This window comes from Prunus mume, linkage group LG4 (assembly GCF_029339155.1).
Source record: "Prunus mume cultivar Tortuosa linkage group LG4, ASM2933915v1, whole genome shotgun sequence".
Classification (NCBI taxonomy): Eukaryota; Viridiplantae; Streptophyta; class Magnoliopsida; order Rosales; family Rosaceae; genus Prunus; species Prunus mume.
In genome coordinates, this window is record NC_142701.1 from 20,920,396 (window position 1) to 20,944,337 (window position 23,942).

The 23,942-nt window shown below is 37.2% G+C and overlaps 4 protein-coding genes across 6 annotated transcripts; all 4 read left to right on the forward strand.

The window, feature by feature from the left end:
• The first annotated feature begins 1,271 nt into the window (after window positions 1-1,271).
• On the forward strand, window positions 1,272-2,853 carry LOC103329645 (protein trichome birefringence-like 19). Its single transcript, XM_008232143.2, has 2 exons — window positions 1,272-1,774; window positions 1,854-2,853. The coding sequence occupies exons 1-2, from the start codon at window positions 1,301-1,303 to the stop codon at window positions 2,634-2,636; spliced, it is 1,257 nt and encodes a 418-aa protein (XP_008230365.2). The 5' UTR covers window positions 1,272-1,300; the 3' UTR covers window positions 2,637-2,853.
• Window positions 2,854-3,041: 188 nt separating this feature from the next.
• LOC103329646 (sarcolemmal membrane-associated protein) lies at window positions 3,042-6,090 on the forward strand. Its single transcript, XM_008232144.3, has 5 exons — window positions 3,042-3,381; window positions 3,701-4,289; window positions 4,416-4,561; window positions 4,657-4,754; window positions 5,455-6,090. The coding sequence occupies exons 2-5, from the start codon at window positions 3,745-3,747 to the stop codon at window positions 5,929-5,931; spliced, it is 1,266 nt and encodes a 421-aa protein (XP_008230366.1). The 5' UTR covers window positions 3,042-3,381; window positions 3,701-3,744; the 3' UTR covers window positions 5,932-6,090.
• A 440-nt stretch (window positions 6,091-6,530) lies between these two features.
• On the forward strand, window positions 6,531-11,186 carry LOC103329696 (zinc finger (C3HC4-type RING finger) family protein / BRCT domain-containing protein). 3 transcript variants are annotated; one of them, XM_016793678.2, is made up of 8 exons: window positions 6,532-6,717; window positions 6,993-7,141; window positions 7,239-7,372; window positions 7,791-7,974; window positions 8,844-8,987; window positions 9,337-9,942; window positions 10,117-10,293; window positions 10,724-11,186. In XM_016793678.2, the coding sequence occupies exons 1-8, from the start codon at window positions 6,675-6,677 to the stop codon at window positions 10,898-10,900; spliced, it is 1,614 nt and encodes a 537-aa protein (XP_016649164.2). In that variant the 5' UTR covers window positions 6,532-6,674; the 3' UTR covers window positions 10,901-11,186. The 3 variants fall into 3 exon arrangements, with proteins under 3 accessions (XP_088906327.1, XP_016649164.2, XP_008230418.2); XM_008232196.3 differs by having other exon boundaries at window positions 6,651-6,883; XM_089050201.1 differs by lacking the exon at window positions 8,844-8,987 and having other exon boundaries at window positions 6,531-6,717.
• A 9,337-nt stretch (window positions 11,187-20,523) lies between these two features.
• Window positions 20,524-23,523, forward strand: LOC103329647 (protein trichome birefringence-like 19). The gene is given in 3 exon segments (XM_008232145.3): window positions 20,524-21,181; window positions 22,507-22,971; window positions 22,973-23,523. Coding segments are annotated over 3 exon segments (1,371 nt in total). The 5' UTR covers window positions 20,524-20,641; the 3' UTR covers window positions 23,339-23,523.
• The last annotated feature ends 419 nt before the right edge of the window (window positions 23,524-23,942 follow it).

Genomic DNA, 23,942 nt, shown 5'->3' on the forward strand with positions numbered 1-23,942 from the left:
AGGAGTCACTAGGAGTTCTTTCTCTTTCCTCAAATTTAGTAGTTCTTAGAGGTCTCTCTATTTTAGGAGGTGAATAGGGAGCATGTTGGAGTTGTATTTTTCCAATTCCTCCTAAAATTTGTCTATGGAGGTGGTTTAGGGATCTCATTGTGGATGTTTTAAGTGCAAGTAATTATAGTGTACGTAGTATGAAAGTATGTCACATGGTATAACTCGTTTGTTAGAATATATAAGTGGATATTTATTGATATTATATCATAAAAGTGGAAAATATTAACCATATCGTCCATCCATATTATAACACGTGGACAAGTTACAGCAACCTTACTACGCAGTAAAACGTACGTACATGTGGGTTTTTGGCAAGTCATTAGACACAAACAAGTTTAAACACTTAAATCAATATCAACCACATGATTTCATTAAAATAGATCCAACGACTAAGCATCTCATTCCTCAAATGATGACACTGAATCTCTCAACTACATGCATGGCACTATATATATATATATATATATATATATATATTCTTTAGCAAGTATATTCTAAGTGCCCCAATAATATCTATATTCCTATGTGTAGATATTGCTTGTCACGTGCGTACGTCCCCATCATTGACTTGACGCTAGCTCTTCAATTACTCATGTAGATTTTTTTTTTCACGTGCCCACAGAGATAAGACTTCCATATATATAGGGCTCATCTCAATTAAAAATGTAGTTAGTAAAGTGGTACACGATAGTTTTTTCAGATATTTAATTTTGCAAAAATAATGTATCCAACAAACTCAACCAAAACAGTTGCATCCAATTAATGATGTTCTTGGAATATTGATACAAAATAAATTAGGTGTTAAAAAGATATTTAATTTTGCAAAAATAATGCATCCAACTAACTCAACCAAAAAAGTCGCATCCAGATAATGATGTTCTTGGAATATTGATACAGAATAAATTAGGTGCTAAAAAATATTTAATATCTGAATATGATCTATTACGACAAAGACTCATCATCACAATCATGGTGATTATTCAAAAGGTCTAACATCCCTGATACAATTTAATCGATTTAATCAAATTTAATTCTTTTGTGAAATTTCAATTTTGCCCTTGGGAATAGGGGTACTTTGGTCACTTCAAGGAAAAAAACATTTATTGTATGACATTACGTAATGGTGTAAGTTTGTGTTAACTTATGTGAGGCCCCAGTTTAAGGTTAGCACAGGGCTCTCAAAATCTCAAGACCGGCCCTGTATATATATTGCTTGAATATATCTCGCCTCACTGTTCTCTTCTCCACCATGAAATTTCATGCCATTGATATCCCTAATGGAAAATCCACACAACCCAACAACACCCACAAAAAACTTTTTCTACTTGCCCTTACCTTAATTTTGCTGATTACAATCCCTCTCTGTCTAAACAACATCTCAAATTCCCCATTGCCGTCTCCTAAGAGCAATGCCGGAAGTTCGAAAAGCATCGAAAAAGAAGATCAATGCCAGATATTTAGCGGGAACTGGGTTCCATATCCTGATGGACCTGCTTATTACACAAATGAAACTTGCAATCTGATCATTGATCAACAAAACTGCATGAAGTTTGGGAGACCTGATACGGAGTTCATGACATGGAGGTGGAAGCCTGATGCTTGTGAGTTGCCCTTGTTTGATGCAGCTCAGTTCTTGGAGCTTGTTAGAGGCAAGTCATTGGCTTTCCTTGGTGACTCCGTGGGAAGAAATCAAATGCAGTCATTGCTTTGCCTCTTAGCCACTGTAAGCATTCAAACTAGCCTACAAAGATTTTAAACAAATCAAGATTTACAAGATTGTGTGTTTTTTGTTTTTCTTTCAGGTGACTTATCCTGAGGACATTTCTCACGAATATTCCTCAAACACAGATTACTTCAAGCGCTATGTCTACAATGATCACAATTTCACCATAGCAAATCTCTGGTCCCCCTACTTGGTTAAATCTAGAGACGTAGATCCCAGTGGACATGACTTTAACAGCCTCATGAGCCTCTACTTAGATGAGCCGGACGAGGCATGGCTAACTCTGGTCGAACAATTTGACTATGTGATCGTCTCAGTAGGACACTGGTTCTTCCGGCCACTGATATACCACGAAAATGGTCGCGTTATCGGGTGTCACAAGTGCCACCAAGACAACATGACGTTGTTTGTCACCTCCTACGGATACAGAAAGGCCTTTCGAACGTTGTTTAGAACTCTTGGAAGCCTTAAAAACTACAAGGGGGTGACATTTCTAAGGACGTTTTCTCCATCACACTTTGAAAACGGGGCATGGAACGAGGGAGGGAACTGTGTGAGGACAAAGCCTTTTACCAAAGAAGAAACGAAGCTAGATGGGTATGTTTTGGAAATGTACTTGACTCAAGTGGAGGAGCTAAAAGCAGCGGAAGAGCCAGGCCTGCAGAGAGGCCTGCAGTTTAGGTTGATGGACACAACAGAAGCTATGTTGCTGAGGCCTGATGGACACCCAAACTTCTATGGACACTCACCTCATAGGAACATGACTCTTGCCGACTGTGTTCACTGGTGCTTGCCAGGCCCCATTGATACGTGGAATGAGATCTTGCTGTATATGTTGAAGAAAGGGTACAGGCCACCTTGATGAGAAGAAGCTATGGAGACATGATTGATCAAGCAAACGTCATATACATTATATTTATATAATATATGTATTTATACACACATTATTAATTTTTATTATTTGCATCATATACAAAAAAAAAAGTGTTTGATAGATGTGAATAGGGTTTAGTTTGAGTTGGAAGAATCTTGATTATGTTAGCATTATCTTCTGGTGAAAACGAGAGTACTTGCACAAATTTGGTGTTTGCTAGCTGCTAATCTTGTCCTTATTTAATATAAATATTAAGAATTAAAATTATTAATTAAATGAAGATAATATGTCAAATTTATATTTTTTATATTAATTTTTTTAAATTAAAAATAAAATAAAATAAAAAATTTTATTTTTATGAACACAACTATTTATTATCTTTTTTTAATTCTAAAATAAAATAAAAAATTTGAAAAAACCAATTGGCACAAGGGGCTACTTTTTTTCAGAGACATCTAGCTCTCTCGTCAGACGCGAGCTCTCTCTCTCTCTCTCTCTCTCTCTCTCCCGCGCTGTCTCACTTTCAGACCGAAGATTCGTCGCCGTCCGGTCACGGAGACCGGCGCCATCACCCCCAAGCTCTTCCTCTCTTCTTCCTGTACCTAACCCACCCATTGATCGACGTCAACAACTCAATATCGTGCCCGATTTTGGACTGGAAAACTGCCCAGCCGCTGTCACCATCGCCGGCGCCGATTCAGGTCACCTCAAGCCGTGCCACCACTTGGAAAAGGTATCCCTATCCTCCATATATCTTCCCCCTATCTTAATCGACGCAGTTGACGGCTATAGCCGCCGGCCGGAGCTCGGGAAGCTCCGGCCAAAACTCTCCCGGGTTGGCCATGATTTAGCCCACTCCGGCCACTTTTTGCCGGGGTCCAAGAACCAAAAACACTCCTCTCATTGTGCTTGACATGTTGGTATAAAGTTTGCCCGTCGATTCGAAGACACCCACGCGCCGTGATTCTAGAAAGCAATCCTATTTTAGAAATCTAAAGAAAAATGTTTGCAAGATTGCTGTGATTCTTATATTGTAAGTTTTGATTATGCAGGAAAAAATTTCAATTGTTAGGAGGGTTTGAGTGAATTGGTAAAAATGGGAAGCAAAGGTCGAATTCCACCTGCTCATCTTCGTCGACCACTTCCCGGACCCGACCCGTTTGGTCCGGGCATACGCCCACCCCATGGTGCCTATCCTCCATTTGATATGTTGCCTCCTCCACAAGTTATGGAGCAGAAGTTGGCTGCACAACATGTCGAGATGGAAAGGCTTGTAAATGAGAACCAGAGACTTGCTGCCACCCATGGAACCTTGAGACAAGAACTGGCAGGTGCTCAACATGAGTTGCAGATATTGCATGCCCAGATAGGTGCTATCAAGTCTGAGAGAGAACAGCAGATGAGGGGCCTTGTGGATAAAATAGCCAAGATGGAAGCTGAGCTGAAGTCAGCAGAGCCTGTTAAGTTGGAGCTACAGCAGGCTGGAGCTGAAGCCCAAAACTTGGTTGTGTCAAGGCAAGAACTCATTGCCAAAGTGCAACAACTCAGTCAGGATCTTCAGAGGGCTCATACAGATGTGCAGCAGATTCCTGCTTTGGTATCACAGCTTGATAGCCTGAGGCAGGAATATCAGCATTGCAGGTTTGTGTTTTATGTTCTATTTTTCATATCTTCAAACTTCAACGCCTGTATGCTTTTTACTTGGGTCAGTTTGGTTTTTCACTTATGCAAAACCCTCGTCATTTTCTGTTGTTTTGAACTGTGCAGGGCGACTTATGACTACGAAAAGAAATTATACAATGACCACCTTGAATCGCTTCAGGTCATGGAGAAGAACTATGTTACCATGGCTAGGGAGGTGGAAAAGCTCCGAGCAGAGTTGCTGAATAATTCTAATGTTGATAGAAGAACTGGTAAACTTAATTCGTTTTATTTGAGGTTGTTTGGATACTCTTTACCTTGATCTTTAATACATTGTGGATGGCTTCTCTGGGGCAATGAAATGTAGGTGCTCCTTATTATGGAACTCCTGGAAATAATGAAAATGAGGCTACTGGGCACGCAATAGGACAAAATGCTTATGAAGATAGCTATGGTGTTCCCCAGGTATGTCATCTTGCACATCTTGACTTTTGTTAGTTTTTATCTTATTCTTTTACTTTTCTCCTTCAAATTCCAAAATTATGGTACTATGCCAGGTTGTTTAAGTCCTTACTGTGTGAGCTGGGATTGGCTGTTTGCAATAACATAGTATGTCTTGGTGAAAGCAATGGCTTATCCATCCACACACTCTGACACAAGACTATTGCTTGAATACTTATCAAAATAGTTTATCGTCATGTCAATACCACCATGCTCATCAGATTGAAGCCTTATTGAAAATACTTGAAGCTCTAATTATCATTTTATGAATCATGACTAAATGGAGGCTAGAAATTGTATCAGCGGTTGTCAAAAATCTTTTATTTTTGCTTGCATTTTTCTCGAAAGGTGTTCCTTGCCAGACAGTGAAATCAGAGTCAGAAGGTATTTGCTGGAAAATAATGTGTAGGTGACAACCATACAACGTTTTATCACACCTTATTACTGGAACACTAAAACAACTTCAATTCAGTCGCAAAAACCAAGTATTAACTTTCAGTTATGTAAGACCTGGTAGAATATGGTTGCTGATAACCTCTTAAGAATTTGTAGTGCGATCTTGTTTTTCATTTTTTTACTTTCAATTAAACAGTAATATCCTCATTGCCACCAGAGTGATTCAAATGAAAGCTTACGCACTTTTACTCTGTATTTTGTATGATAGGGACGTGCCCCCTTCCCTCCTGCTGCTGCTGCTGCAGGTGGTGGTGGTGCTACAGCTGCTGGAACTCCTCCATTAGTGGGAGCTCAACCTGGACCACCTGGAAGGACTGTTTATGATGCACCAAGAGGGCCTGGTTACGATGCACCAAGAGGGCCTGGTTATGATGCCTCTGGAGGATCTGGTTATGATACACAGAGAGGACCTGGTTATGATACACAAAGAGGAGCTGCCTATGATGCACAGAGACCTGGATATGATGTACAAAGACCAAATTATGAAGTGCAAAGAGGACCCGGTTACGATCCATCCCGGGGTGTCAACTATGATGCACAGTCTAGAGGTGCTGCTGGTCCTCAAGGACATATGCCTACAAGCAATGCGCCTTATGGTTCCGCAACACCACCTGCTCGTGGTGGAAGTGGGTATGAGGCACCACCACCACGAGGAGGGGGAGGGGGCAACCCTGTTCGAAGATGAGCTCAATTCATTACCCAAATTATCAATGAAATTGTCTAAGAAATAGTGTAGTTGTTAGGATACCCACTCCACTAAATCTCCGATCGCCTGTTACGTTGTGTTTTTTGCCTGAGTCGGCTACCTGAATAACATTATAATGGTCTTCAGCTTCTTTCTTCATTCTTGAATCTCGTATGTGGTTAGAAAAAAAGAAAAAGAAAAAAAGGAAGGTATTCTGTAACCAGTTGTGCTGCGGACAACGGACGCGGTTTGTTATAGAATTCAAATGAGAAGAATATGGTTTGCAGTCGCTCCTTACACAATCGTTAGTGTTTCAGAGATAATCAAATTGGATCCAAGCGAAGGAGAGCATCGAGGCTACGTAGAGACTCTCATATGCACATTAAGACTCTCAAGTACAACAAATTTAGTATTTCTAAAATTGTAAGTCATATGATGTGCCTCTGGCTACCGGTAGACCAGCGACGTCGTTTCAAATTTTTAATATTTTTCTAAGTATCTTTTATTTTTTTATAAAAAATAAAAAAAATTGTATGTTATGTTAAATTTTTTTTTAAAACCAAGTAAGTTGTAGGGGCAAATTAGACAAAAAGTTGGGTGTCGGGTGTCTAAATATCGCTATTGGGTGTGTATAGAGTGGTTTCGGGTGGGGCCCAGATCCGCGGCATTTATGAAGATATTGGCCCTCTCCTTCGTCTCTGGAAGATTTCAAAATTTTCGAATTTCCCGCCAAATCATTTTTTATGGCTGAGCAACACCACCCGCTTCGCCGTACCCAGTCTCACGGTGAAACTCTCTCTCTCTCTCTCTCTCTCTCTCTCTCTCTCCAAAACCCTTACTAAGCTCGATTCGAAGCATATTCTGTAACGATTTGGCCATTAGGGTTGCTCTGCAGTTTCCTGATCTAGCAATTTTAAATGTTTATTTAATTTTCTCTTTGTGCGTTAACAGAGTAAGATTTTAATATTTTATTTATTGCATTTGTATATACCCATCGATTTGGTTCGTGGACTCTTTGATTTTACAAAGATCCAATTGCTGAAGTGTTCGTATATTTGCAGAGGCTATGGGGTCTCCAATTCAAGGCATGGAATCGGTGATCGCAACCGTTAGTGGGTACCACGGCTCGGACCGCTTCAACCTTATCAAGCTTATCTCTCATGCCGGCGCGAGCTATGTCGGTGCGCTGTCCCGATCCACCACTCACTTGGTTGGTTTGAGAACCCATTTTTATGTATTATCTGTTCTAATTAGGCAAAGTGATTAAATTTGTTTTCATGGTTGCGTTGTTTGGATGGGGTGATTAGGTGTGTTGGAAGTTCGAAGGAAAGAAATATGAACTGGCTCACAAGTTCAATACGATAGTTCTCAACCATCGGTGGGTTGAGGATTGCATAAAGCAAGGAAAACGAGTTCCTGAGCGTCCTTATATTCTGCAATGGTATGCCTAAATTGCTTAGTTTCCCATTTCTTTACGAAATGGAGTTTTAGATTACATCTGGGATTGTTAGTATTTTCCAGTTTAAAATTCAAAAATGACTGCTTTTTTCCGAATTGAGACTCTAAATTGCCTATATCATTCGCCGGCTGTTCACTTAATTGATTTTACTTAACTTTACTTAAGATTAAAGATGCTAGCTTCAGCGAGCTAATTATGTGCCATATTCCTTGGTTTAGGATCTAAGTTTTTAGCAATAACCAATAAGTGATTTGATAGGGGATATAGATGTTAGCATAAGTGAGCTGTTACTTCCAGATTACTAGTTTAATCTTGTTGCTGCTGCTTAATTTGTGTGTTTTACTTGCAAAATAAATTTGTGATCAGGGATTGATGCCTTTTGGGTTTCAATTCTTTGCAGTGGACAGGAAGTCGGACCCTTATTGCTAGAACCTCCACCTGTTGCTAAGGTGGGTGTCTCGACTAAGAACTGGAATGTGCTTTCTGACAAATCAAATGTTTGTGATGACTCTGAACAAATTATCGAGTTGGGGTGTGGAGCTTCTCGCCGTTCTGTTTTGACTGATTCATGTCTTTTAAACGAGGTAGCTTCAGTAAAAATCTATCTTCTACAACTAATTTCATCGTGCATGTTTTCTGTAAAATTCCTTCGTTGAAGCATTTCTGTATGTCTCATTTCGGCTAAGAAGCACGGATACGCTGGTTGAGGCGCGTATCCCGTATCCGATACGCTGAGGGATACGATACGCTGTGGATACGTGCGGATACGCAATGGATACGTATCCGACTAAACGGATACGGTCAACGACAAAAAGATACGAGTATCTGACATTACAGATACGAGTATCCATTGTTTAGGATACGTGTATCAGAAAACGTCTCCACTTCTTCTTCTTTCAGATCTTCCTTCTTCTTCGATATAAATAAGAAGCCCAGATCTTCCTTCTTCTTCTTCATCCAGCGGTGCTTCATTGTTGGCGGCGTCGGGTTCTCTTCTCCATTTTCATTTTGTTTTCTCACGCGTGCTTCTCTGTTCTATAGCTGGTCTTATCCTTTTGACAAAAGGATTTTGTTTGTTTTTTTTTTGGGTCAAAGGATTTTGTTTGTTTAATAATCTCACAGTTTCACCCACACCCCACGTGATGGCTGGTCTTATCGTTTTGACAAAAGGATTTTGTTTTGTTTGTCTTATTAAAAGTAATAAAATATTATAACCAAGACAAGTGGAAGTATGTTAAAAGTAATAATATTATCTGTTATTTTTAAATTATTATATATTTTTTAAATTACCGTATCCACGACGTATCGTATCCTCATTTTGATTTGTCGTATCCCCGTGTCGTGTCGTATCGTATCCCCGTATCCGTATCCGTGTCCGTGCTTCTTAGCATTTCGGCAGGCTTGTTTGGTTCAGAATGATCTGATAATACTTATTCATGTGAATTTACTGTAGGATTTGTTTCCTGAATTTAAAGAAAACAACAGTTCTCTTAAGTCAAAGCAGAAACATGTTAGAAGGAATTCAAAGCAAGAACTGCGATCATGTAGCAGACCCTGTTTTCAAGATCCTCCTTTAACTACATCACTTAGAATGGAGGTAATAAATTCAACTAACTTTTAGGCATCTTTTTTTTCATTCTTCTTTTGCCTCTGGTGGTCTTCTCTTGTATATTGTTTGTGGACTTGGGTTGCGACCCTTATAAGCTTTTTTGCATTTTTTTTAATGGATAAGTGTTTATGTAATTGTCAAGCAAAAGAAGTTTATGGAATTAAGCTTCATATTTCTACGAAATGTTCTATAAGGCCTGATAGCTCTATGATCAAGTAACAATGAATGTATGGCCTTCAATTTTCAATATCAGATCATTAAGATTAATCACTACCATTATGCAATCTTAACACCCTTTTTCCTTTTTCTTTTTTCTTTTCTTTTTCTTGGTGGGAAGCTTCAAGAGTCTTCCGCACATTTGGCAAGAGCTAAAAGAAATATTTCCAGTGGAAATGGAAGCAGCATGGCTGAAACTTCACGAAAAGGCAGAAGACTTGCAAAATGGAATATCGGTAGAGATATGAAAGAATCAGCACTCTCAGACTCTGATCAAGAGTGCCACCCAATCAGATTTCAGAATATGCATAAGGATGTTGTCACAGTCCTTTCTGATGATTCAGGTGAAGAAAGAAATGGTAATATATTGGGAACTGAAGGAAAAACTGACAATGGCATGCATATCCGAAGACGGATCAGAAATCGTGGTCTGAAAGGTGTTCTGGAGGTTGATGAGAATCACCTATCTCCTTCCAAGGATCCAAATATATATGTTGAGGATGCACCAACTTCTCTGGAGGGAACTCCACAAGATGGATGCTTTGAAGTTGAGAACTCGAAAGAGGAATTCAAAAACAGGTTTGGGACTGAAGATGCCACCAGAATTCCTCCTTCGATGGAGTTATCATGTGTAATATGCTGGACAGAATTTAGTTCAACCAGAGGAATTTTGCCATGTGGTCATCGGTTCTGTTATTCATGCATTGAAAGCTGGGCTGGTCATATGGTAAAAAAATTATGCTCTCCTTCACTTTATAATTGTATAGTTGGTTGTGCAAGCTTTCTAAATTTTCTCCGCGTTTACTTAAATTCTGAAACAAATTTTCATTCTGGTTCCAATTGTTGTTGAACGTCTAAGGGTACAATTCACAATTCATATTGGGTGATGGTTTACATGTAGGGTTCGAAGAGCAAGAATTCAACATGCCCTTTATGCAAGGCTAGTTTTACAAGCATTACCAAGGTTGATGATGCTGACATGATTGATCAGAAAATATACTCCCAAACCATTCCATCAGCCCCAAAAATGGACATACCAGTTCCTACTTACCGAGGAATACCCAATTTTGGTGCTCAGGTATGCAAACTCCCCTTCTTGTTGTTAGATTTGGTGTTAGATCTCATCTGAGTGTTGGTAAGCTTGGTGCTAGGTAAACTTCGTTTTAAACCTCTCTTGGTACATCATTTGGCAATATGTCGGTAGGGAAATATTTTTGTGTGACATCTAACTCCTGCTTCATGACTGCTTACTTTTGTTAGGAGTTGAATGTATTAGTTGTCTTTCCAACTGAAAATCAGTAATCTGCGGTATTAGCTAAACACTCCTGTGCTGTTATATTAAGTATAGGATTGCTGATTAAATTCTTTTGCTGTTTAACCTAATACTTATGTGCTATTATATTGAGTACAGGATATTGAAGATTGTATGATTTTAAAATCTTTTGCTGTTTTGGTAGTCTCTGTGGCTAATTGTTCTTTTTCTTTTATTGTCCTCTGGGGTTAAACAGTCCCCATCAGGAACTGTTTGTGTTGCATGTAGTGGTCGGGAACCTGAAGAACTTCTGGTCGCTTGCAATCTCTGCCACAGCCGGTGCATCCATTCCTACTGCCTGGACCCTCCCTTATTTCCATGGACGTGCATTCACTGCAAGGATCTCCGACTGGTCTACCTTCTCAACCATTGATATACATCGCCAAAAAACATCAAGAATGCCTCAATCCTTCATAGAGTAATGGAAAAGCTGATATCGTGTTTGTACCAAGTATCTTCAAGGGGTTAAGAAGTCATGAGCACTGGCAATGAATGCGGTCCTTTAGCTCTACCATTCTTATAGTCCATACTCTCTTGCAGAAAGATGGTGTTATCTTCTCAAGCTTGCGATGAAACCAAGGCATTTTAATGCAGACAAATTCTTAAAACATTTGAAACTGTTTTTGATTTCACATATAAATATAATTTCATTTGAGGAAGGTTGGTCAATTCCTATTACTTGTTTTCGTCTATTTTTGCAATAGTATTTCGTTATATATTCAAAATATTATTTCATGTATTCTGCTCTTCTTTTCGACCATTTCTTACGTCACTCTCGTATCCCTTTCTCTGCTTGCTCTTTTATAATCAAATTCACGCTACTAATCGACTTTTGGCTTTTCAATATCTATAAAGTATCTGGCCTGTAGGTTGTAAAAAAGGGAAAAAGTATGAATAAAATACGTACGTGTTTTATTTGATAAATTTTTTGCAAAATACAAATGAAAAGTTCAGCCACTCAATAGTATTTAATATATATTATTTTTATTCAACAATATGTGAAAAAATATATGTATAATATGTGAATTTTATATGTATTATTGAAGATTTTATAAATATACGTGCATTAAACATGAAGAATACTATGTACGTGTATAATGTGTATTTTACATTTGAATTTTAAAATTTATTTCTTTTATCGAGTCTTTAAGATATGTACAAAAAACGGAAATATTTTTAAAAATACATACGTACATATATAAAACGAATATTAAACGAGAATTTGGTAACTAACAAATCGCTATATTTCGTAACATTTTGCTCACATAAAATGATTGATACTAAAACCAAAATAAAGATAACAAACTTAATGAAACATTTTCTAGAGTGCTTTCTATCACTTTCTTCTGTTTTCTGTCACTTTATCCATTTATATTGATTTGTGGTCCTATGACTCATTCGTTCACCGTTTTGCGAAAAAAGAGAAGATAAAAAACTCTTTTTGAAACCTTTTTCAGTGTAATATGTGGATAACCTTAGCCCTAAGTGTAGTGGAAAATGAATGTGGAGTTGATTTTCCGGAAATAATAATGCAAGCCTTTGAAATGACGAGTGAACTTTCTGTCTCTTGTCTTCTGTCTTCCATATCTCATTCTATGACCTAATTTTATTGCGTTAATCTCAATGACTTCGATCAAATGGAACATTTGTTTGCAGATGATGTATGTATTTATTTATCTTGATGAGATGGAATGACAAGGGATTTCTTCCACATTAGGTCGGAAAGTAGTAGAAGATGCATGAAAACAAAAATGCATGACGACAACTGAAGGAAACTGCTTAATTTCCAAATTTTAACCACGTTTCAAATTTTATGTGTCCACACACTAAAGTTGAGAGGGGATAAGAAAACGGTGCAAATATATGTATTCACATGGGTTCTTGCTTCTTCTTTTTGGCATCTTTGTGCTATTGGGGATTTCATTACTCCAAATTCTATGCTTCAAAGGATCCAGAAGCTTGGCGAAGAAAGAAAGTAGTTTTGGGGCATATTCATGTTCTAGCTATCTAGATGCTTAGCTGCTTATGCATATATGGAAAACAAAAACATGGAGGGAAATTAATAACCTCTCTCCAAAGATTGTAATCTTGGAAAAATTCACACCTTGTTTTCTTGATATGACAATGTTATGAATAATATGATTCTATGAGTGATTGTTTGTGTATGAGAGAGAGAGAGAGAGAGAGAGAGAGAGAGAGAATCAAAGTTAGGGAGGCAAATTATCCAAAACAGGGGAGGAAGGCCCTCCATAATCACCTTATTCTATTGCATAAGGGAGTATACCCAAAAGAGGGGAGAAAGAAAGCATTAGCTTTTGATGTTTTGTGACATATATATACATATACAAATACAATCATCAAAAAGCGAAGGTTTTGGACTTGGGAGAATCTGCTACTTTCAAACTCTTTTCAATGAGCTTTCTGGCCTTCTTGCTCCTTATTTCAACTCTCATGCTCTCACTCTTTTCAATCTTGTCATAAGGCTTCTTGTTCACCTTCAAAGACCTCAACTTGGATTTCAAATTCAACACCAACCTCTCCAATCCCAGCATCATCATTTCAACTCTACAAAACCTGCAGATTGAGCAATGAATAAGAAAACCAAAACCCAAATTCTGGCTACAAACCACCAAAGGGAACTGAGATTTGAGACAGAGAAAGTAACATAACATGTGTTTTTGGCAAAACAAAGTTTGAGATTGAAAGGTTGAGATTTGAGAGTGAACTTGAAATCTATCTAATATGAGAGAGAGAGAAAGAGAGAGAGAGTGCTAGAGAGATCATGGAGATGAATGGAGTTTGGAAAAAACAAAGTGGGAGAGGTAATATGAATGAATCAAAACGGTTGGAGGAGTTGGAGCTCACAATGTAAGCGTTTATAGAACTTGGAAGGCTTACCACGCAATACTTATAAGGCCTTATTGATCACCACCCCCTTTGACTTCTCTTTAATGCCCACTTTTTGGAGAAACACTTCCTCTTTGTAGGTTTCTATATAATTTTATGTATCTATCTTTCTTATCACGTGAAAATTTAAGACTTTCTCCGCATTTGGGTGGTTTTTAAGTAGCTTGAGCTAGTCTGGAAAAAAAAAAAAGTTGATTGAGCTAGGATTATATGTTTTTAGTGTTTACAAGAACGACTTGATTCTCTGTAAAATCCAAGGGTCATTTTTCTCATATTTCTTTATTTTTTAGAAAGAAAAAGATGGAAGGAAAACAATCACAATTGTATATTTTTGTTATTGTGTCCTTTTCAGTCTTGACAAGAGCGATTGCATTTCATCCAATGCGATGCCATTTTCCTATTAAAGTTAATTATCTGTATTTTATCTATGAGCAATATCATATGTATGATAATTTTGAAGATGCCAGAAAACATAAGGGAAAATTTGTATCTTCCAAGAAATATATATATATATATAAATTGGATTTGTTAGTCAGTTACTACTAAATAATAATATGCTCCATCAATTAACAATAATTGGCCACAAAAGCAGCCACAATTTTATACATCTAATCACTTTGAAATCTATTAATTACTCAAATCCTTCCCTTTTTCTCAGTCATTTTAATGGAAATGATGAAATTACCATAAATAAATAAATAATGGAAAATAGAATTCATCTGAAACATCTTTTGTTGGCCAAACACCACAAAATGGAGTGGTTTGCGTCCGTCCTTAAAGAACGAGAAACAAGCTGATTGCTCACTTAGCCAAAGGGATGGTGACAAAAAGTGTGAGGTGGAAGAATTTTCTTTAATTATTTGTTTAGTGAGAGAACGATACATACACATATAGCCTAGAAGTGGACATGCAGTGCCAAGTGAGCCTCAAATTTTGAGATAGAAATGCAGCCACGCACACACATGGATATTAGCCATGCATATCTATCTATCCCCATCCAAATAAGCCACTTTCCTAGAATTGGAAAATCTCCCTTTGAAAAGCACTAGAGTTAAACTCTTTAAGAGTTTTTCTTGCCTACACGGAAAATTTAATATCAAATGGCAGATGTCATCATATACAGGTCATAAGATAGTCAATAACTTCAATTATCTTGTGTTTCTTATGCATCTCAATCATCAACCCTAACCCACATATTGCAGGTTGAGTGAATCCTCATAAAATCTCAAACATTAATGTCACTCAACCAGAGCTTTTTTCGTGTACTTTATGCTTCTTGGATTTCATATTATATATGGACACTTTTGTTCATTCCAAGGACAACAAAAGTTCAAAATATCATGGTATATCAACCTTAACCCATTATTAACGTTGTTATAATCAATGGTGGACTTAGGAATTTAGGGTAGGCTAATATTTTTCTCGTCTTTGGGGACTCCAAGTTAAAAAAAAAATAGAAAAAACGTAACATCTTTTAAAATATTTAAAACCAAAAAATTAACATCTTTTTTTATAAATAAAACAAACCTTTTCTCCTTCTCTCTCCTCTTCTTGACCTTGAGAAGCAGAGAACCTCACCTTGATGTTTTGAGTGGAATCTCAAGCAGAGAAGCAACTCTTTCAAATAGCATAAGAAAAAAAATCCCAAACATTTAACAACCAAATCCTAAATCTTAAAAACCTAACAATAACAATTAAAATTTAAAAACCATAACCTCAATGTTATCATTGTGAGAGGGAGAGAGTGACCGTGAGAGTTGAGAGAGAGAGAGAGAGAGAGAGAGAGGAGGGTCGGGAGAGGTATTAGTTGAGAGAGTCAGTGAGAGAAGGAGTGGTGAGATTAAGAGAGAGATAGAGGGAGAGAAGCAGTGATTCATGGTGAGAGTAATCTCGGAGAGACTAATCATGCTTTTTCTTCAAGTTGAAAAGGTGGTCAACTTGCTTCTTGATCACCTGGTAGGAAGTATACACCTTTTTAAAGGTTAGGGTTAACTCTCTGAAGCTGCTAATAGACTTGGGTGCTAAGGTATGAAACCAATCTTGGGTTACTCCCCGTAAGGTCATGGCAAACAACTTGCACATCAGCACATCATTGCCTTTGTAGAGTATCATGACACTCCTGAAATGCTTGAGGTGGCTTTTGGGGTCGGAGTACCTTTTGAATGGTGTAAATGTAGGCATTGAAAACCTCCTTGGTGGGGTTGCTTGCTCAATTTTGTCGGGGAATGGTGAGGAGTTCACTTAGTCTACTTATTTGCGCAGGGCATCCTCCAAATATTCTTCAACCCTTAGGCCTTGGAGTTGATTCATTCACGAGCTTGTCGACATCTTCCACTTGCAATGCTTGTGGCTCTTGCTGACTATGTATGTAGTGTTCGTCGTCACTAATCAACCTCCTCATCAACTGAAGGGGGTTGTTCTCTCCAGATCGCCTACCGGCTCTATGCATTGGTAGATTAGGCTTGAGACGGATTCTCCGCAACATGTGGCATGGAATCTACTCTTCTGATTCAAGCAAGTAAGTGCCTTCCTTCACGCTCTTTATGTAAGAGGACTATGAGGTTGGTCTGCCTATAGGCTTAATCTCGAACAGATGCTTCTCTATAGGCCCAAGTGGGTGTGGACATTAGATTGTACCCCCAGTCTTGAGTGCACGTTAGTTTGTGGGCCTAATCTTGAACAGAGGCTCATCCTACTTTGGTCGCAGCTCAACGGATGCTCGTGACATTCCAACACGTTGATCATCTCGTTCCTGCCTTCCTTATTGCCTGCGGGTCCTTACTCGATCTCCTTGGGATCTTTCAAGCTATCTGCCGATGCACTCACTTATCCTCTCTCTTCACCATCGAACCTTGGTTCAAAGTCTCGAACCAATGTTCGATCTGCCTAAGTAGTCGATCAACCAAGTTGCTTTGGTCCTGGACTCGCCTAGTTGGCTCATCAACCTTACGATTAAGATCTGCTTGGCTGTTTGGGCAGGCATGAGAGAATTGTGTGGAGCCAAGTTAATGATGACCTGGGGTTTCTCTGGAGGCGTGAATAAGTGCAACATTTAAAGGTTGCGGCGACAAAGGTGGGTGTAGCGACACTGCTCCAAAATCGGTCCAAGCAGGGCAACGACAACACCAACAAAAGAGAGAGATGGGGAGGATTTAGGCGACTGGAGACAAAATCGGTCCAAGCAGGGCAACAACATCACCAACAAAAGAGAAAGATGAGGAGGATTTCGGCTGGAGAGAGAGAGAGAGAGAGAGAGAGAGAGAAATTTAAGGAATTTTTCGAAGTTAGGAATAATTTGATTGAGGGAATTCCCTCAACTTAAATAGGTAGCTTCCCTATTAAATATATTATTAAACTTGATTTATTGATTTAAATAATCTATTTTTAGAATTAGCTTCTTTTTCCATGTGGCATCTTCTAATTGGACGTCAGATTTATTTGCTTCACAACCACTAGAAATTATAGAATGAGATTGTACTACCACGTCAGGTAGTAGTACTTCCATTCAAAATATGCCATGTGTCATTTTTTAAAAATTTATAGTGTTTTATTTTACTATTTAGGCCAAAAGCAAAACACGCACCGGCCCACTTCTCAAAAGGCCCATGAAACAAGAGAAATAAAAGACCTGGGCTTCAAATTAATAGAACAAGAGAAGCCCAGCTCACGTCTTTTCAAAAGTGGCAGGAATGTAAAAATACCAAAGCAAATGGACAATTACGTTCTAGACAAATAAAAAACAAGAGCCCAATCTACTGCCATCTCTAAAAAGCCCAAGAGCAAATCAACATAGATCTATTAAAAGGAACTATTCTCAAAAGAAACCCACATGAAATCTTTTTTTTTCAGACTTTGAAAAGTCAACAAAATCAACTATCACAGAGTTGATTAGGAGCTAAAGAAAGAGGTTCAGTGGCTGGCAAACTAGGAAGAGACATCTATGAAACTCTGAAAATCAAATCCCTCTTACATGTATATCACAGATATTTCTTCTACTCAAAATAAGGTGATTCTCCTGAGATATAAGCAAACTACAAATCTTAGAAAGAGATAAGCAGGAGGACAGGGAGCTGTTCAAAATGAGAATCAAACTAACCATCACGGTTTAAACTCTCACAGGAGGCAGTTGGAATTAAAAAGGGGTTAGGTTATCTTTTAGGAAAACAGGGAAGTGATCTTGAGAACTGACTGTTGAGAGCTTATATGCCAGAATTGATTAAAACCCTTTTTTCTTTTGCATTTAAAAAATGAAAAGATCTTTTGAGAATTTTGCCACCCTATTATTAAAAATAAAGAAACCCCTACTCCAAAGCATTCCTTATAAATACAAGAGAGGGTGAACATAATAAAACACACTCAATTCATAAAAAAAAAAAAAACAAACAACAAAAATCAACCAAAAATTTCATTTGAACAAAAACAAGAAAAACTAGCTTTAGATCATACTTAGAGAAATAAGTCATTCAAAACGAGATCTCTCTCGTTACAAATTTGGTTCAGCAAAAGTCAAGACAAGCAGAGTATGAGTTTTCTCAAATATGAAAACCTCAACAAATTTTACAATGCAGTCCCAGACTATCAAATCCTCAAGAACGACCACTTCTGTCCCTTCAAATTGAAGAACTGCGATTACGCCCGTTCAAAATCTTCCCAAAGCTTAAAGTAGATTAAAGCTCTGTCAAAATTGAACTTTGGTATCGATTTACAAGCTAAAGCTGAGTAGTTGAAGTTGTTACAATCGATCCAGCCCAGACATATCCGATTCAGCCCGGATCGTAGTCTTTTATCTAAGCAGAAATGGAGTTTCAGCTGTCTTTTTGTCTTTCTAGTATTGATATGTATATTTATAGTTTTATAAAATGCAGTTCTACCTAAAACAATACAATTTCCTATCAGTTATTCTGGCCAGAACCATCGATTTTATACTAAGATAAATTGTGAAATCCTCACTAGTCTGAGGCAAGAAAAGAACTTACTTGGAAGATATTCCTCACCCAAATTCGCAATCACTTGTTTAGAAATCAGTAACTTGGGGCTCAAGTTATCTATTTTTAATAAGTCTGCTAGGATTTTCATTACTAGCAGTGGCACGCTCACACACCAAAGAAAGCTGACTTATGTCGACCAGTTAATGGTTGTCAAGGCAGTTGGGAACTTTACCCTTCCATCTCAGGAAAAAACACAAAACGGGTGAACATTTACAGCTGGACTTTTGCCCTCTAGAATAATATTTACAAAACAAAAAACCAAAGACTCCAGAAACCAACTCCCACGACAACCCAAATCTTCCTACCTTGCTACCAACCACCAAACCCAATCGCCCTGGCCACCAACCAAGAACCACAATCACTGGAAATAACCCAATCGCCCAAGGGTTTTGGTTGGACATCCACCTAGTCTATGACTGTGACCGTGACAAACAAGAATTTCTGGGGGGAAAAGCCTTTTTAGCTCAATCAATCACTCACCCACCTTTTTGTAGTCTCATCGCCATAGTTGATCAATAAGTTGTTGTGGCTACAAGCCTACAGCTAGTATAGCAAGCAATATATAGAAATCCATCTTTGGCCTCTTGAAACTAATTAGTTGGGTTTCTGCGCAATAGTTCTAGTGGGCTTAACTCTGTTTCTAAATAACCGTTGAATTTAGGCCAAATCAAGAAGAAAAAAATATGTGACACCAGTAAGTTTCAATGTCTTGAAGCACATATAACAATCATATAGTTAGCCAATCATACTCAGTCAGCATTCATGATGGCTGATATGTAACAACCACTTAAAATAAATTAAGAAAAAAAGGGGAACAGACTATATTAGAAGAAGGATGTGTCTGAATTATGATGATGATGAGAAAACAGAAATAAAGACTTAATAAATTATATAAATATATAATTAAAAGGATCAATAATCTGAGTTGAACTGGTGGAGCCAGCATACAGTCAAGTCTGCAGAAGATGATATCACGGTGGTTATGATTAGAAGCCAACCTAATTTTTCAGCTTAAGCACACCAATGCCATACATATATCATAAATTAATTTATAGCTGCATTTATAAAAATAAATAGAGGGCAAGGTCGGATTGATTATATGATGGTAATGTAATACCAACTGATGTAATGTGTAGGTGGTGACAAATTATAGGTGTCTTTTCTTGTATTTTTGTTAAGCACTCAATCAACATATATAACCCGTAATTATTTTGCTTGAATTCAATTATTTTGCTCGAATTCAATGAATGAACACATATAATTGTTCATTATTTAAATAATATATATATATACATATATATAATATAAGATTGAAAGTTGAACATTCTACGTAAATTCTGAACTTAGGGATCCTAAAATGAAATTAAGAAAATATTAGAAAGATAACATAATGAAATGGTTGATGTGAAGTAATTTCCCATGCATAATTAGCAAACTTTTCAATAAACCACTCATTAGTCTCACTGGGAATTTGGAAATTTTTAAAAATGTCAAATCCCGATTTATATATTGTTCAAGAAACTAATAATTAACTTGTTGAACAATAGATTTTGGAATTTTGAGCCTAGAACTAACAATATCTTTTCATGGCCATCCCAGAAAATTTAATGGAAAGATTTTTGCTCAACCTTTTAACCTAAGGTGCATGCTCACTACCATTTTTAATACTTGACACGTATCTATAGACATAATCATGGTTAATTTTTTTACTTTGATTTATGTAATCATGATTATGCTTATGGACATGTGTCAAGTGTTGAAAATAGTGATGAGTGCATACACCTTGGGTTAAAGTGGTGAGCAAAAATGCTCCCAAATTTAATAACTTTTGTATATCCCACTAAATTATTACAACTAAATCCCCCACTAGATTCTCAAAGATGTGAAGGTGCAGCCTTAGATTTAATTAATAATAATAATAAACTTATATTTTTAAAAATATATATCTATATTGATGTAGATAATAGAAGAGATCGGTTAGAGAGGTAGCAATCATGCACATTGCAACACAAACCACAAAACCATATAATATAATATAATTATTTATAATAATCGCTAACCACCCTCCCTCCTTGTGATCTTTGAAACTTTCCACACCCATATGTTTCAGCCTAGTTAGCTATCTAACTCTCTTATTATTTCCCATTGCCTTTAGAAATCAAAACTCTCTCTCTCTCTCCCCCCATCTCTCTCTCCTCTCTCTTTCTCTCTCTCTCTGAATGAAGCACCACGACATTGAGCTTCCCTTTGGGAAAATATGCCAAGCACCACAAAAGTCACCAAAAAAAGTGGTGCTTCTAGTCTTTGCCCTACTTCTTCTCACAATCATCCCTCTCTATTACCCTTCAATAAGCCAGTCCTTATTTGTGTCGGAAACTGTTAATTCAAACCCACTTGTGCCCTCTTCATCATCATCATCACAAGATCATTTAAATGATCATGTTCATGAGGAGGATGATTTGCCATCCGTAACTAGCAATTTAAAGTGTGACATATTTACTGGAGAATGGGTTCCAAATCCAGAGGCTCCCTATTACACAAACAAAACATGTTGGGCAATCCACGAACACCAAAACTGCATGAAGTATGGAAGACCAGACACAGAGTTCATGAAATGGAGGTGGAAGCCAGATGGGTGTGAGCTTCCTATTTTTAACCCGGCCCAGTTCCTAGAATTGCTTAGAGGCAAGTCCTTGGCCTTTGTTGGAGACTCTGTGGGCAGAAATCAAATGCAGTCCTTGATATGCCTCCTTTCTAGGGTACGTATCATCCTCCACCATCTATTTTTTCCTACTTATTATTTAATGTCACGATAATATTAACCAACAAAAATCTTGCATGTTATGATGACTTGTTTTTATTTGGACCCTCTACTTATAATTTTCTTTATAAAAAAAAAAAGCGATAGTAATTATTGATGAAACATAACAAAATTTTAATGACAATGCTAATTTATAACCAGGTTGTTTTGATTACAAACACGATATCATTACAGAAATATAATTTCATAATTTATTTTGTTGTATGATCTAATGATGTGTAATTTTGATAAAAGCTTTTTGTGGCCCCTGCCACGAACAGGCATGGTAATTAATTATTGACTTGAAAATCTGGAAACTAAAAGCGAAAATTTTAAAATTGTGGATTGGATCTCGAAAACATGTGTCATTTCTCGTTTAGCAGACTAATTTTGTCCTAATATGCATGAGATTCAGATCTTCAAAAGATTAGTTGACCTAAGCCTTTATAATTGAAGGATAAAGGGGATTAGGTAAAAACAGTACGCCCTTTTTTTATTATTAATTACAATATCTTGTCCAGCTAGCTAGCATGATAGGAATCTTTGCCACTCCCCTCTGTGCCAATGAGTATGTCTTGCAATATTGTTTCACTTTATTTATAGTGTAATTAAAATTTCATTCTAGTTCAATAAAAAAGATTTTTAGTTGCAGATCAGTGATCTCAAATTTGAATTTTCATGATACTTTGATAGTTTGTATGTGTGCGAAATCCCATAACCCTTGTATAATTTAGACTATTATTTATATTAATATATAAATAAATCACTGAAATTGGGATCTAAGAAATTAAGCTAACACCAAAATCTAAATTATCTCAAATTCGAATCGCATCTCTTCTATATTAAAAAACATCGAGATTGAAAACAAAAACGATAAACAAAAAGACTTGAGAGAATCCAAGATTGGCAATAACTAATTTGTCCATGGGGCCCCTTGACATATATTCGAATAACAGACATCCTTGTCGAGACAACTGTCGTCCAAACAGATCTAGTTGCTGAAGGCCTCCAACCCCTTCTTCTCCATGTGTTCTTGTCTATTAACTATTTAACTAACAATTATTTTATAGATTAGTTATCTTAAACCTTGTGCTTTGTTCATTACATGTATAATATCTTCCACATGGGTCTGGCTGGACCTGCCAATATGTGACATAAAATGATTAACCCTTCACTTCTCTAATAAGTAAAGTTCTTGGTCTGCAAATCAAGATTAACTTAATTAAATCACAAATCACAAATCCGTACAAATCAAATAAATTTTGATTTGGTGTTCAATTTCAGGTGGAGTATCCAATAGATGTTTCAATCACACCAGATCCAACTCAGAAATTCATACGTTGGAAATACATGTCCTACAACTTCACAATGGCAACATTTTGGACGCCACATTTGATCAAATCCAAAGCAGCAACCTACACGAACGGACCGACGAAGACCGGCCTTTTTGAGCTCTACCTCGATGAATTTGATGAGGCATGGACAACCCAAGTAGAGGAATTCGACTACATTATACTTTCTGCGGGCCATTGGTTCTTCCGTTCGATGGTTTACTATGAAAATCAAAAGATTTCAGGGTGCCACTATTGCCTTCTAGACAATGTGCCTGATGTAGGCATTTTCTATGGATATAGAAAGGCTTTTAGGTCAGCTTTTAAGGCCATAAACAGCTTACAAAATTATAAGGGCATAACCTACGTTAGGACTTTTGCACCGTCACATTTTGAAAACGGGTTGTGGAACCAGGGAAGGGAACTGTTTGAGAACGATGCCGTTTCGGAGCAACGAGACACAATTGGAGGGTGCCAATTTGGAGCTTTACATGATCCAAATTGAGGAGTTCAGGAACGCTGTAAAAGAAGGGAGAAAAAAGGGGTTGAAATATAGGTTATTGGACACAACACAGGCCTCATTGTTAAGGCCAGATGGTCATCCTAGTAGATATGGCCACTGGCCACATGAAAATGTGACTTTGTATAATGACTGTGTGCATTGGTGCTTGCCGGGACCCATTGACACGTGGAGTGATTTCTTGCTGGAGATGTTGAAGATGGAGGGTATGAGATCAGCTGAGGAGAAGAAGCTCATGATGTCAAAAGACAGGAGATTGAATTAAAGTCAGATTCATAGATTTGATGATGAATAAGTTGGTATTCAATGGATATTATTCATTTGTTCAGCTTTTTTTGGTGTCAAAGTTTGTTTAAGATGTAATTGGTGGGCTACAAAGTTTTAACTAAAAACAAGGTGCAAATTGTGTAGTTGCATCACTTATATATATATTCTCTGGAGTTGAGAATTGCTAAAGAGGGTTGAAAATAATAAGGGAAATTATCTCAACTATATGTCCTTCCAACGGAAACTTAAATTAAAAATAAGTTGTTATGTAAGATAATATTTGTCCTAATATTACACACTAAAAATACAATCTATGCCACATGCACATTCATGTTTTGTGAAATAATGTTACATTTTTTTTCATAATAAAAGTTCCTAATTTCTAGCATATCCATAATGCTAATTTTCTTTTTTTTAAAATTTAACGTTGAATAATTATATCCTCAGTTTTAGAGATTATGTTTCTAACAATTCAAATCCTAATTAATTTCAATTATCGTCCATGTTTAAATAAGTTTATTTGAGGGACACCCTTGTAAGGCCTACTCCGTATTGTATTTTACTAATTCAAACAGTTTATTTTGTAGATACTAATCCAATGG